Source organism: Panthera tigris, chromosome E1, assembly GCF_018350195.1.
Source record: "Panthera tigris isolate Pti1 chromosome E1, P.tigris_Pti1_mat1.1, whole genome shotgun sequence".
In the NCBI taxonomy this organism is placed as follows: domain Eukaryota; kingdom Metazoa; phylum Chordata; class Mammalia; order Carnivora; family Felidae; genus Panthera; species Panthera tigris.
In genome coordinates, this window is record NC_056673.1 from 3486138 (window position 1) to 3499688 (window position 13551).

General features: G+C 56.0%; 2 protein-coding genes across 4 annotated transcripts in view; both read right to left on the minus strand.

Annotated features, from left to right (window-relative positions):
- Positions 1-657, minus strand: part of PIK3R6 (phosphoinositide-3-kinase regulatory subunit 6) — a 56662-nt gene extending 56005 nt beyond the window's left edge. Inside the window, exon 1 of the mRNA XM_042966874.1 lies at positions 487-657. The gene's annotated coding sequence lies outside the window, so the exon portion shown is untranslated. The remainder of the gene's footprint in view (positions 1-486) is intronic.
- An 8125-nt stretch (positions 658-8782) lies between these two features.
- PIK3R5 (phosphoinositide-3-kinase regulatory subunit 5) overlaps positions 8783-13551 on the minus strand; it is a 70144-nt gene continuing 65375 nt past the window's right edge. For all 3 annotated transcript variants that reach the window (XM_042967456.1, XM_042967454.1, XM_042967455.1), the window contains exons 14-19: positions 13447-13540; positions 13253-13329; positions 10974-11067; positions 10770-10852; positions 10240-10352; positions 8783-10124 (exon numbers count right to left, since the gene is read on the minus strand). In XM_042967456.1, coding sequence (XP_042823390.1) covers positions 9977-10124; positions 10240-10352; positions 10770-10852; positions 10974-11067; positions 13253-13329; positions 13447-13540 — 609 coding nt within the window. In that variant the 3' untranslated portion in view covers positions 8783-9976. The remainder of the gene's footprint in view (positions 10125-10239; positions 10353-10769; positions 10853-10973; positions 11068-13252; positions 13330-13446; positions 13541-13551) is intronic.

Consider the following 13551-nt stretch of genomic DNA (forward strand, 5'->3'; position numbering starts at 1 on the left):
GTCCCAGAAGGGGTGTAGACGGGACCAGAAGGCCGACTCGGGGGCCAGTGCCTTGCTCACCTGCCCTGTTGTCTTTGGCAAGACGCCGCGTCTCTCTGAGCTATAAAACGGGCATGAAAATACGTATCCGGCCCACCTCTGACGGCACACGAGAATCTGGTGGGACGATACGTGTGCTCTCCTGCCCCGGGCGTGTGTAACCAGTTATAATATTGATACTTACAGGATCCAGAGAAGAAAGGAGGGGTCCCCTCGCCGGGTCCTGGGTGAAAGGATCTTAACTTGGCAGAGTGATCCTGGGGGGCCACCGCCTCTGGTAACCCTTCTCAGCAAGGCTGGGCCTCACGTACAGAAGAGCCAGGGGCGTCTCGGCCCCTCCAGGGCTCCCTGCCTTCCTCCTCCTTCCTCCTGGCCCCTCCACCTGCTCTGCCCGGATCTGCCTCTCCCGGCTCCCTCCCTGGACACCTTACCCCAGCCAGCACCTACCTTAGCTCGGCTGGAGCTCGGTTCCCTAAGTCTTTCTGCCGACTGGCTCCCCCCCTGTCTGTGCAGGGAGGCTGCCGGCCCCAGAGAACCCGATGGCTCAGAGGGGCTCCAACGGGTGTCTCTGGTCCCCGCTGCAGCCTGCAGATCTGCAGAGAAAGGCCCAGTGTGGCACAGGCCCGACTCTGTCCCTCCTCTTCCTTCCCCTTCCCCGTGGCCCTCAAAGCTCCTCCCAGAACACATCCTGCTGCGAGGCTGCTTTCTGCAGAAGCTTTGTGGTCCCCCGCGGTCACTGGAGGCTCTTCCTTTCGATGGGGCAGGAGGGGAAGCCTCCATAGAGTCCCCCTGTGGTGCTGACTGGGCTGTGATGCCGGGGACCCTGAGCTCCCTCCAGAGCTCCATACACGCCAGCTGCCATCGACGCCCGGAGACTGGCAGCCAGAGGGCCACCTAACACTTTCAGTTCAAGGTGCATGAACTGAGCCTTCCTCCCCCGCCCCCACCAAGCCCACCTGTCTGCTCCTCACCTCAGAATCAGAAACTTGGGGGGGGGGCATCCTCAACGCCTCCCTCTCTCTCCCCTGTTCCATCTAAATGCAACCAAGCCCCACGTCATAAACTGTCCCCTTTTCCCGCCCCCACGACTGCCACCATCGCCCTCCTCCCGAGTGACCGTAGAAGCCTGATCCACAACCGCATCACAGCCAAGAGCCCCTCTCTGATGCTGAAACACAAATCGGATCACATTACGCCCGCAGTACAGCCTTCAATGGCTCCCTGTTACCTTTAGGAGAAAGGCCAGACTCCACCTCGCGATTTGCACGGCTCCTCTAGACCCGGTGGCTCCTTGATCCCCAAGCCCAGGCTGTGACCCCTCCCAGGAGTCCTGATCGCTGGCAGTTCTGTGATGGTCCAGGTGGCCCCTGGGCTCCAGGCCTGCACGTGTGCTGTGGGCTCCCCTTCTGTCCTCCTCCTGGCTCCAGCAGAGAAGAGGAAAAACGTACGTCAGAGAGGAAGGAGGAAAGTGGGGTGCCTGGCAGCTGGGAAAGGAGACGGGGTCCAGGACATGGTGGTCAGCGGTGTCAAAGACTGCGGAGAGGACGCGGATGAAGGGAGCGACAAAAGCAGCTGCTGGCCTGGGCACTTAGGAGAGAGCAGCGTGGGGGAGCGGATCACCTCCAAGGTGTGGACTTGTTGGCTGGCCCGTCGTAGTCTTTCTTTTTCTCACAATTTGAAGCCAAGCAGTATTTTGGGACATCCACACATTTCTAGACCTTCGAAAAGCTCACAGATGCTCTGCTATCATCTGGTTTGGCCTAATGGTAAATGTCTCTGGAGAGAGACAGATCGCAGACAGCATGGCCTGAACGCCTGGATCCAGCCGTGCCTGCAACCCTCATGCCTAGAGCTACTGCTGATTGTTGGACTATGCGATCCAATAAATTCTCCCTCCTCTCCTTTTTGAGTAAGACTGTTCGACCTGGATTCTGTTACTCGGGTTCCTCCTTTGCGGCCAAAGAAGTCACTGATATTTTTTCTGCAAGGGTTTGCATGGCCTCTGCTCCATCACCCTAACTTTGCAGAAGAGCGCATTTGAAAAACAACAGCAACACCAAAAAAGAGCCCAGACGTTCGATCATCTACTCCACGACTCAATCTTCCTGCCCTGTCTATTGTTTTTCTGCACCCCCTCTTGTGACTGGAGTGATAGTCTATGTCCTATCTTTGTATTTGAGTTCTTAGGTCATGTGTCTGCCCCATCTGTCTACCCTTCCCCCACAAGTTCTGGGGAAGCAGAGGCTAGGTCTTATGCATTATCCTACCCATCACGGGATAAGAGAGTGTTAAGAGAATGTTTGGCTCATTGAATACAACAAATGGATGGATGGATGGATGGATGGATGGATAGATGGATGAGTGGATGGATGTTGGATGGGGGATGCATAAGGGAAATGGGTAAGTCCAGGACAGGATAAAGGACCAGGGACTCTGCCCCTGCAGGTCTGGTATTCAGCAGCAGCCAGGCAGTGTGGTGGCCACAGTGGGCAGCCTCCTCGCCTTATCAGCTTTGGCTTAACTGAATCGGAAATCACAAGTCGACGTTGTGGCTGGCTGCACCCTCCTCTTTCAACAGCTGCTGTCTCGGCAGCCACCCTGGGTGTGGCAGCCACGGGTTGCTTGGTGACCGTGGACGGCTCCAGAGCTGTCCCCTGCAAGGATGGGCTGAGGCTTCTTCATGGGTCATGGACATCCAGGAACAGGAAAGAAGGAAGAGAAGGGAGAGACGAAAGACTGAGGGTTGCTAGCTGCCCCCTGAACCATCCATCCCCAAGGCAGGGGCGGGGTTGGGGGGGGGACTGCCCCTTTGATCCCAGGGATGCCTTGCCTCTTAGGGGGGGGATTCTGCTTTCCAGGTGCTGAAGCCAGGCTTCCCACACTGAGGATCACAGGGGCGGGGTGGGGGGAGATAGGAGAGGCATGTACGTTACACGTCTCTTAGCAAACGATTGAAAAAACCTCTGTGGATATTTCTGTCGTCCAGACACCCTTTGTCCACACCAAGCCACCGGACTGGTGGGCTGGGGTGGGATCAGAAGGGCTCTTCTGCTTTCTCCTCTCTCCCCAAGTGACTCTGAGTCAGAGTCATGCATTGCTGGTTTCTCCGGCCCAGACTTTTTCCACAAAGGGAAGTCCTCTCAGGATCCTATTCGGAGAGGGGTGCCTGGGTGGCTCAGTTGGTTAAGCGTCTGGCTCTTGATTTCGGCTCAGGTCGTGATCTCACGGTTTGTGGGTTTGAGCCCTGCATCAGGCTCTGTGCGCTCTCTCTCTCTCTCTCTCTCTCCGCCTCCCCCATCCCCCCGACTCATGCTTTCTCTCAAAAATAGATAAACATTAAAAAAAAAAAAGGAAGTGCTTTCAGAGCACTTCCAACCCCACGTGTTTTACAAACACATCTAACTTCACGTATACAGCCACTTCAGGAGCTAGGGCGATTCAGGAGAGGGCTCACCTAAGTGGTCGGGAGGGCGCTTGAGCCAGGGGGAGCCCAGTCCAGCTCCAGGGAGCACTGCGGGCCGAGTCAACTGGAAGCCTGGCCCACGGTCCTCACCTTCCATCCCTCCTCAAGGAAGACCCAGGCATCGGCGTGGCTGGTACCCACTTGACGGGCACCTCTGCTTCTAGTGGATTCCCTCCAGCCCTCACGGCCACAGCCCCGGGAAACAGGGACTGTGGGACGACCTCGTGCTCTGAAGGAGTGGTCCGCCAAGCGTGGTCCCTGAACCAGCAGCATCGGTATCCCCTGGGAGCTTGTGAGCACCTGGTAGCATCTGCTGTGGGTGCAGAGAGGGAGGAAGAATCAGGAAGAATCAGTGGGAGTTAGGATAGTGGGGGGACGGTTAGTAGAAAAAGAGCTCCGGGCCCCCCCTTCCCAGTATCCTTTCCCTCTCCACCCGGTGATAATCGCTGTTGAAGGCCTGGGGTGATTGCACAAACTGATCTTCCACTGGCTTTGTTTACTTGGAGATCATGAGAGGTGTGGACCCAAGGACCAGCCGCTTTCTTTTCTTAAATTTAAGTGTCTGTATTTTCTGACCCCAGTAACATATTGACATGGGTCAACATTCAGAGAAAAACCTGCCCACTCCCTCTCGGACAAGCCATTTGGGGAAGAAAACTTCCCTCCCCAGGATTCTCTTGGCAGGTGCACCGGTCGCCCCTCCCAGACTCCTCTGGGGCGGGGGGAGGGGCAGGGAGACCCTGCCGTGGGGGCGGGGCCTGCTCTCCGCGCTCCTCCCCTCCCCTGTTCTCCGCTGGGGGCTGGAGGAGCCTAGCTGGGGAGCAGGTCTGCAAGCTCCCCGGAACGTGAGGGGGGCGGCGTGGAGCCTCTTGAATGGATGAGATACTTAGCACAGTCGCCGTGTCTTCTCGCAAAAGAATTCCCACTAGGAACGGGGACTGGCTGGCAGGTCGAGAAAGCTGGGGGCGTCAAGAAGGCTGGGGGTGACCAGGATCGTTGAGAAAACTCGAAGACTCCCTTCATTACTCATGCAAACTGCCTGGCACCCACGGGCGCACCCATACTCGCACCCGGGCGCACAGATAACATCCCAACATGGGGACCTGGCTGGGCTCTGTTGTAACATTGTTGTAGCTGCACGGGCCCCTTCTCCTGCCTGGGTCTCAGTTTCCTCCTCTGTAACCGAGGGATTGCAGCGCGTATTTGCAAGGCCCTTGCCAGCTTCCTCACCGCCCCCCCACCAACGACCCCCGACAATCCTGGTGGGGTAGGGCTGCTCCCTCCTCTCCCTCCCCTCCCAACTCCCCCTCTCCAGAGGTCTCTGAGGACCCCCTTGAGACTGCCCTTTGGCCTGGAGTGCATTCACATAAGGCCTCCCTTCTGACTGCCTCCCCCTCCCTGTGCAGGGGAAGGCACAGACTGGCCCGGGGCCCGCCCACCTGCTCAGACCTCAGCTTCCCTCTCCTGCTCCCCCACCCCACCCCTATTGGGGGCGGGGGGGGGGGGGTGGTGGTGCCTGCAGACCGTGGCTTCCATGTTGAAAGTGCCAGAGCTCCTCCAAAATTCCATTACAATGAAGCCAACCCTCTGGGATATCTGCCTAAACTTAATTTTTCTGGGCCTCAGACATGAGTGGCTTGGGGGAGTAGCATAGCTTAGTGGTTAAGAGCAGGGACTCTGGGGCCCGTGGACGTGGGCTTGAAGCCTGGCTTCCCCTTTCCCGGGTCTCTGTGACCTTGGGCAAGTTCGTTAACTTCTCTCAGTTTCTTCCTCTGTAAAATGGATATAATAGTACCCGCCTCATGGGGCTGTTGGGAGACAGAAGCTTGGTAACAGAAGCACGTAGGGGTGCCTGAGTGGCTCAATCCGTTAAGCGTCTGACTTTCGGCTCAGGTCATGATCTCGCAGTTTGGGAGTTTGAGCCCCGCGTCTGGCTCTGTGCTGACAGCTCGGAGCCTGGAGCCTGCTTCAGATTCTCTCTCTCTCTCTCTCTCTCTCTCTGCCCCTCCCCCACTTGCTCTCTCTCTCTCCCCCTTAAAAATAAATATTAAAAAAATATTTAAAAAAAAAAGTGTTTGCTGATACCTCCCTTTGTGCTCACTTGACATCCAGTGGCGATTTGCGGGCCAGATTGCAATGACCACGAGGCTGGGCCTTCCTGCCCTAAATTTCTGCGAGTCCCCTGAACGGGCACTGTTTCTTCCCACTCGCCCTGTGCCAGAGGCACACGTGTGGTCACAGTCGCCTTTCCAGGGACCACACGCTCAGGGCTGCTGGGTGTTACGGACTGAATGTTTGTGTCCACCCAAAATTCGTGTGTTGACCCTCCAACGTGACGGTCATCAGGAGGTGGCACAGGTAGGGGACAGTCTGGCACCTGCCTGTCTCTGCCCCCAGAGGGATGGGGAGGACACCCTCTTCCAGGAGAGCCGGCTTCCTTTACCCTGATTTTACTGGGGGTGGGGGATTGAGGCCATAGAGGCATTCAGAGATGGGAAGGGAGAGAGAAGCCCCCAGTACTGGACCCCAGAGCTCTCTGTCTTTCAGTAATAAATAAATGTTAAAAAATTTTTAAAAACACACAAAAAAACTAAACTAAATGATCGAGCAATTGTGCTCCTTGGTGTTTACCCAAAGGAGCTGAAAACATATGTCCACACAAAAACCAGCACATAAATGTTTACATCAGCTTTATTCATAATTGCCAAACACTGGCATCAACCAAGATGTCCTCCAGACTCTGAGTAAAGAAATGAACTTGGGTACATCAATAAAATGGAATATTATTTGGCAACAAAAGGAAATGAGCTGTGAAGCCATGAAAAGACAAGGAGGAACCTTAAATCCATATTGCTAAGTGAATGAAACCAATCTGAAAAGGCTGGTGACGGTACGGTTCCAACTATACGATATTCTGAAATATGTGTGAAGTATGGAGGCAGCAAAAAAAAAATAATTGGTTGCCAGTCTAATTAAGAAAAGAATGGTTTCGCGGGCGCCTCGATGGCTCAGTTGGTTAAGCATCCAACTCTTGGTTTCAGGTCTGGTCATGATCTGACCAGGTTTCGTGAGTTTGGACCCCGTGTCGGGCTCTGTGGTGGCAGCACGTTGCCTGCTTAGGATTCTCTCTCTCCCTCTCTCTATGCCCTTTTCCTACTTGCGCTGTCTCTGTCTCTCAAAATAAATAAATAAACTTTAAAAATTAAAAAAAAAAAAAAGAATGGTTTCAATTTCCTTAACATATATTTGCCTACCTGGGAAATCCATTTCTTTCACAGTGGTATTTCTGAAAAACTTCTCCGTCTTATCCAGATTGCCAAATTTATTGGTCAATGTATAGTATCCTTTCATTATATTTTTAGTGTGGATAGGATCTGTAGAGATGTCCTCTTTTTCACACGCGATATTACTGATTTGTTCGCTAGAGCCTTATCCACTAGTACATTGCTTTTCTAATTCATAGATTTCTGCTTTTACACTTTTTCCTACTTTAGGATTTATACCTTTCTTTCTGTATCTTCTTGAGATGAAGATACTCCCTTTGGTTTCAATCATTTGAAATTTGATACTCTACTTGTGTAGAGTTGAAATAATGTGAGTTCTGTTGCTGGGCAGTATCCTATTTCAACAAGATCAAATGTGTTAATTGTGTTGTCCAGATCCTCTATATCTCTATTCTTTCTTGTCTGTTTTTCTTAAGCCACTGAGAGAAGTGTGATAAAATCCTTCATTATGGTTGTGGAGGCATTAATTCCGTCATTTTTTGCTTTACAGTTTACGTTGATGTTATTGCATGCATACAGATTTATGATCATGATAACTTTGTTGGATTGACTTTTTGACCTTTATAAACTGTCCCTCTTCATTATTTTTTAAAATGCTTCTTGCCTTAAAATCTTTGTCTGACATTAGAATAACAACACCCTTTTGATCTTTTGCTTTCAGACTTTGTGTTCGTATACTTAACATGTGTCTCTTGTGAGCAGCGTATAATTTAAAAAAAAACATTGAACAAGTCTAGATTGAATTTTTTCCAGCATTTTAAAGATGTCATTTCATTGTCTTCTGGCTTCCAATGTTTCTGTTGAGAAGGGAGCTGTTTGTTGATCCTTTGAAGATAAAATATACCCCCCCACTGCTGCCTTTGGTTGTCTTTAAGATTCTCACATTACCTTTTTCTTCCCCAGGAGTCTTACAATGAGGTGCCTGTGTGTTTCATGCGTGTGTGTGTTTGGGTTTTGTTTGCTTTTTGATTTTTGAAAACTACACTCCAGGGGCACCTGGGTGGTTCAGGTGGTTAAGCACCCAACTTTGGCTCAGGTCACAATCTCACAAGTTCGTGGGTTCAAGCCCTGTGTCGGGCTCTGCCTTGACAGTGAGGAACCTGCTTGGGATCTCCTCTCTCCCTCTCTCTCCACTCACATTTTTCTCTCCCTCTCAAAATAAATAAACTTAAAAAAAAATTTGAAAAACTAAAACTCCAGCCTTTATGGGAATTCACCAGTTCTTTCATTAACCTTTCTCTGTTTCTGGATCCAATCCAGGGTACCACATTGCATTTAGTGTTCAGGTTCCCTTTCTCCTTGCTCTAGGAGTTTCTCGGTCCTACCTTGTTTTCACGACCTCCTGGAAGGGTACTAGTCAGATTAGCCCATAGAGGAAGGTCCCACAGTCTGGGTTTGTCTGGTATTCTCCTCGCGATTAGAATGGGGCTATGGGACTTTGGAAAGAGTATCAGAAGTGAAGTCCCGGCCTCCAGATGGAGTGAGGGCTGCTGAGTTTATTGCGATCCCTGGGTTAATGGGCGTCGTGGATTTGGGCCGATTTGATTTGGGCAGCACAGACACCTCCCAGGCTGTTAGGGGAGCCCCACCTGGATCAAGAGATCCCTGGATGTCCCGTGGATGCATGTTGGGTGTGTTAGGCGTGTTTTATTGTTCGCAGTAGCTAGCTGGGGCAAACCTAGAGCATCTCATGGTTCCTTCTTCCTCCCTCCCCGGGGGTTAGGCTGCGAGCCTGATGCCTACGTATTCCTCCCAAATAACAGGTGTCTTCCCGCGGCCAGCGATGAGCTCACCTCCTTCCTCTCAGCAGGACGATGAGGCTTCGACGGAACAGCGTCAGAGAAAATGACAGCACAAATACATTTTCTCCAGCTCCAAAAAGCTACGCGCAACAGCCCCCCAAGAAACCTGATCGTTGCTGCCTGTGAAGCGGTTTATGCGAACGAAGCAACTGGCAGTTAATCGTCGTGCGGCGAGATAACCACGGGTCATCGTGTACAAGACTAACCAACTTTTATTCGAAAATAATATTAAACCGTCTTCATTCTTGGATATCTGTTTATCCTGTAGTAGAACTTGTTCATGCAACAACAAACTATCAAGGGTATACGGTCGGCTGCTCTCTGGAGCCTGGAACATGGACAGGTGGCTGGTTGGGGGCAGGTGGCGGGGGCGGGGGGGGGGGGGGACAGCTCTGTTCACTTCCATCAGGCTGTCTTGGCTGGCGTTTCAGGGGCTCCCGCAAGCCCACCAGCTTTGGAGCGGGTGAAGCAGGAGGAGGCAACGGAGGGGCTCTGGGCGGGATACAGTCACCTTCCTCCACCCCCACCGTCCAAATCCTGAGCACTGGCCATGAGCCAGCCATGGGCCAGGCACCTTGCGGACAATTTCTTTTCAACCCCCGAAGGTCGAAGGTCGTAGAGCCGAGGAGGTGGAGGCTGGAAGAGGCTAATTAACTTCCTTCTGGTCATTCAGCTAGAAAGTAATTGAGCTGCTACTGAATCCGTGCCTGTCCTGTCCCCCCAGCTCTCAGACCCAGAAAGGGGCTTGCAAGAGAATGTCTTCTATGTCCTGACAGCAGGCAGGTAAAGGATTAGTGCTGTTTTTCAGAATACCCGGGGAATTTGCGTGCGTGCATGTGTGTGTGTGTGCGTGTGTGTGTGAGAGAGAGAGAGAGAGAGAGAAGTGGGGGTGGGGTACTGAAGGTCTGGAAAGAAATTCTTATCCTTGTTTCTCCCACCTGAACCGCAGAGTAGAGGGGACTCTGAACCGCAGATACAAAGGCTTCCCCAAGTCTTTGACAAAGTGAGGGGGGGCCTGGCCAACGTTGGGAGAGGAGGCCTAAGCCACACCCCAGAGCACCAGAGGCTCAGATCTTTCCAGAAAGGATCCCAGACCACACTAGTGGCCAGTGCCTTTGGAGGTGAGCCCCTCCATCCCTCTCCTGTCTACGTGAGGGATCTGAGGGGCTGCGTGGCCAGCCGCGCCCTCCCTAATGCCTGTGTCCTTCCTAAACAGAGCCCCGAGGATCCAGAAACCGCCAAGCCCCTGCCAGCCGCAGGGACCCACAGCAGGACCCAATGCAACAGAGGGCTGTTCAGTTCCCCACAGGGAGCAAGACCCTCACGGCCGCCCCCCTTGCGTGGGGAGGGGCTCGGAGGAGGCTTCCCTGCTGCTGGTGAGGGCCCCGCTAGGGCAGAGCTCCGCTGAACGTCATGATTGGCAGGCAGAGGAGGGAGCAGAGGTCGGGCGCGGCCTGGGCCGGCTGGTCGGGGGTCCTCTGGGGTTGGGGGCGGAGGCCGCTCTTCTCTGGCTTGTAGCAGGGCGAGACCTCACACCTGTGGGGCAGGCGGGAGGTAAGGGCAGCCCCCACCCCCGCATCCCTGCAGCTCCTTCCGGGGTCCCAGGGGGTGGTGCAGAAGTGGGCCCCCTCCCTGGACATCCCCTTCCTACCGGACCACACTCTGCACGATCTTCCTCTCGTCCTGGTCCAGACACACTGCGAAGGAGCAGCCGTTGGAGCCGATGATCTGTATCTTGTCCACTTTGATCTGTGACGTGCTGATCTGGAAGCAAGGCCCCCGTCAGCCCCGATCGCCGGCCCCCTCGAACTCCAGCCCTCAGCAGCTCTGTCCCTTGGGCCTGTCCCCAAGCCCGGCAGCAGCTCTCAGAGGCTGACGGCCTCCATCAGGCCCTGCCTCCTCCCCGGCCCCCACCCTCCCCGAGTCTGGAAGAAACAAGCCCCTCCCCACGCCCCCGGACAAAGCCCACTGCCCGCCTCGGGAGGCCCAGGGTCCCTGACACGGGAGCCTTTGCACGCAGACACGTCCTCCCACAGGGCCCTCCTTCCTCCCCTGATACCCACGGAGTGCACACCCCAAACCGCACCCCATCCATTCGCGCATGCGCACATACTCAGGCACCTGCACACGCCCGGGCCGTGGCCGCGGGCCGCGTAGCCGCGAAGAGAGCGGTGCCCTTACCTGGTTGAAGCCCTTCTTGGACTTGGGGTTCTGCCTCTTCACCACTTCGGTCAGGTTTAGCGTCAGGGCCTCCATGCTGGAGTCTGAGGGGCAGGGGGCGGCTCAGGCCAGGCTCGGGGCCCCGCCCCGCCGCGCCCCGGGGCCCCGCCCCGCCGCGCCCCGGGGCCCCGCCCCACCGCCACCTGCACCCCGCCGCCCGCTCACCTAGCTCCTCCGGCTTCCGGCAGGCCTTGCTGAGGTTCACGGACGTGCACACCTTCTCCATGCTGCTCCAGCGGCTTCGGCCACTGATGGCCCCCTGGGAACACAGCGGGGCCGCACCCTCTCAGCCGGGGTCCCCCGGGCCCGCCACCTGCTCTCGGAAGAGGTGGCTCCAGACCCACCGGTGGCACGCGTTCACCCGAGTCTGCTAGCTCGTGCACCAAGAGCTGTCTGACCCCGTATAGACCTCGATGACTGCAGGAAGGAGCGTCGGATGCCCGGCCTGGTCCATGGATCGGAGGGCTCCAGAGCTCAGAGCATCTCAAAGTGACGGCTGAGCCCCAAGGGAGGAGGAGAGGGGCCCACGGGCATGAGGTCCCGGCCAGAGCCAGGCTGGAGCCCCCTCTTGGGGTCTGGACGTCTCTTTCACCGGGACCTCCGCATTGCCAGATGCAAGTGCGTTTCTCAGTCCTCGGCTCCCCTGACCTCATAGGAGTGTCTGGCTGTGCTCACTGCTGTCTGCACCCCCCGCCTCGCCCACCTGCCCCTGGCCGGGGCCTGTCTGCCCGCCACCACACGGCACGGGGCTCAGGGTGCCTCCTCCTGGCCCCCCACTCTCCGCCCCACTAGGCTCTCCAAGCACAAGCCTTCCGTGCTCCTTCCCCAAGGCCACCTACACACCCATCTCCCTCCTGCACCTGAGGCCAGGCCCATCCATGCAACTGCACTTCTCACTTCCTCCTGTCTCTCAAGGGCGCCCAGACTCGACCTGCCCCCAACTCACGGCCTCCCCGCACTGGACCTGGGCCGCTTCTGGTCCTTGAACACTGAGAGCCAGGAGTTTGGGCCTCCCATTTTCTGATCCGCCCCTACGCCCTGCTGCTCACAGAACCCACCACCACCCCCATGCAGGCCACCCCCATTTCCCCCCCGGGACAACCAACTCCGGAGCCTCCTAACTGGCCTTCCCGCATCCCCTGCGGACCCCTCCAAACCGAGGGAGCTTCCAGACCTCAAATCTAATCATGGCACACATCCCCCAGCCCCACCCCCAACTTGAGCCCCTTCAAAGGGTGTCCACGGCTCTTGGGACAAGGACAAAAATCAAGGCCCTTGGTATTGTGGCCCTGCCAGCTCCTTTAGCCTCACCCATGCACCGTCTCTGCTCTGGCCCCTCTGGCCTGCCTCAGCGCCCTGTGATGACATGTTCCCTCTCACCACAGGACCTTTGCACATGCCGTTCTCTCTGCCCGGAGAGCATATCCCTCTCTTCTTAGCCTAATTAACTAACTCCTCTTTTTCTTTCCAGTACTGACTCCATGTCCCTTCTCAGGGAAGCCTTGTGTAGCCTTCCTGACCAGGTTGAATGATCCTCTTAAAGGTTCTCAGGGGACCATGAACCTCTCCTTCACCTGTCACAGTTGTAATTATGTATCACGTGGGATCATCTAAGCAATGTCTACCGCTCCCTCTAGACTGTGAGCACTTGATGACTCTTGGGAATCCCCCGGTCTGGGACATGGGAGGTATTCCCCAAACACCCAACACGCAGTGCTCCGTGAGTAGTCAGTCCTTCCTGCCCGCTTCCCCGGCCGCCACACGTAAGCGGCCTCAGCATCACTGCCCCATCAACCCTTTTACTGCCTTGTCACCCCTCACCGCTCTTTGATACTCTCCTGGCCATTTCTGTTGTTTCCTGTCTTGCTCCTCCAGGAAAGTCGCAGAGAAGGCCTAGCCTTCTCTGCTCACCGCTGTCTCCCCTCCCCAGCAGAGCTCAGCATGAGTAGGGGCTAAATGAGTATCTTTCGAATGGCGAAAGGAAAGAAAGAAGGAAGGAAAGAGGGAAGGAAGGAAAGAGGGTGGGGGGGGTGTCCCCACTTTGAGGTCAAGGTTCTCGTGGCCTGTACCCCGGGTGTGATGCTCAGAGACCCATGCCACCCCTCCCACCTGCACCCCACAAATCCTATGGTTCCCTTCCGACACGGGTCCCAGCTCCCACACACCCCGCGGGGCACCCCAGCCCTGCAGACCCTGGGCTCTCCCTCTGGACACTGCACCCTTGCCCCTCTCACCCTCAGCCCTGCAGCTGGGAGCTGCTGAGCACATCTGGGGGGTGGGGGCGGAGGGTGGGGGGAGAGAACACTGGAGGGGAGAAGGATGTCCACTCCTTCCCCTTCTCCCGGCTGCAAGACGGGGGCCCAGGAACACAGGGGGCTGCCTCTGGGTGAGGCAGGGTCAGGAGCAGGCCCCAGAGGGACCCGGGCCCCCAGCACCGGCCTCACCTTGCTGTAAATAATCTGTAGTGTTAGAGGGATGGCCTCCCGGTCACCATCGATGCCCAGGCGCTTGCTGCCAGGACCTGTGACACACAGACAGACCGTCACTCCCTCTCATCTCGGGGGGGGGGGGGGGGGGGGGGGGGGGGGGGGGGCCCTCCCCGGCCCCGTGTCCCCCCTGGGGCCCAGGCGGCACTCACCCGAAGCCTTGATGGCACGTGTGGCGGCAGAGTGACCCAGCTCCAGGGAGTGGAGGAAGATCTCCGTCATCTTCTCCCCGGTGACGAAGGTCAGCTGCAGAGGGC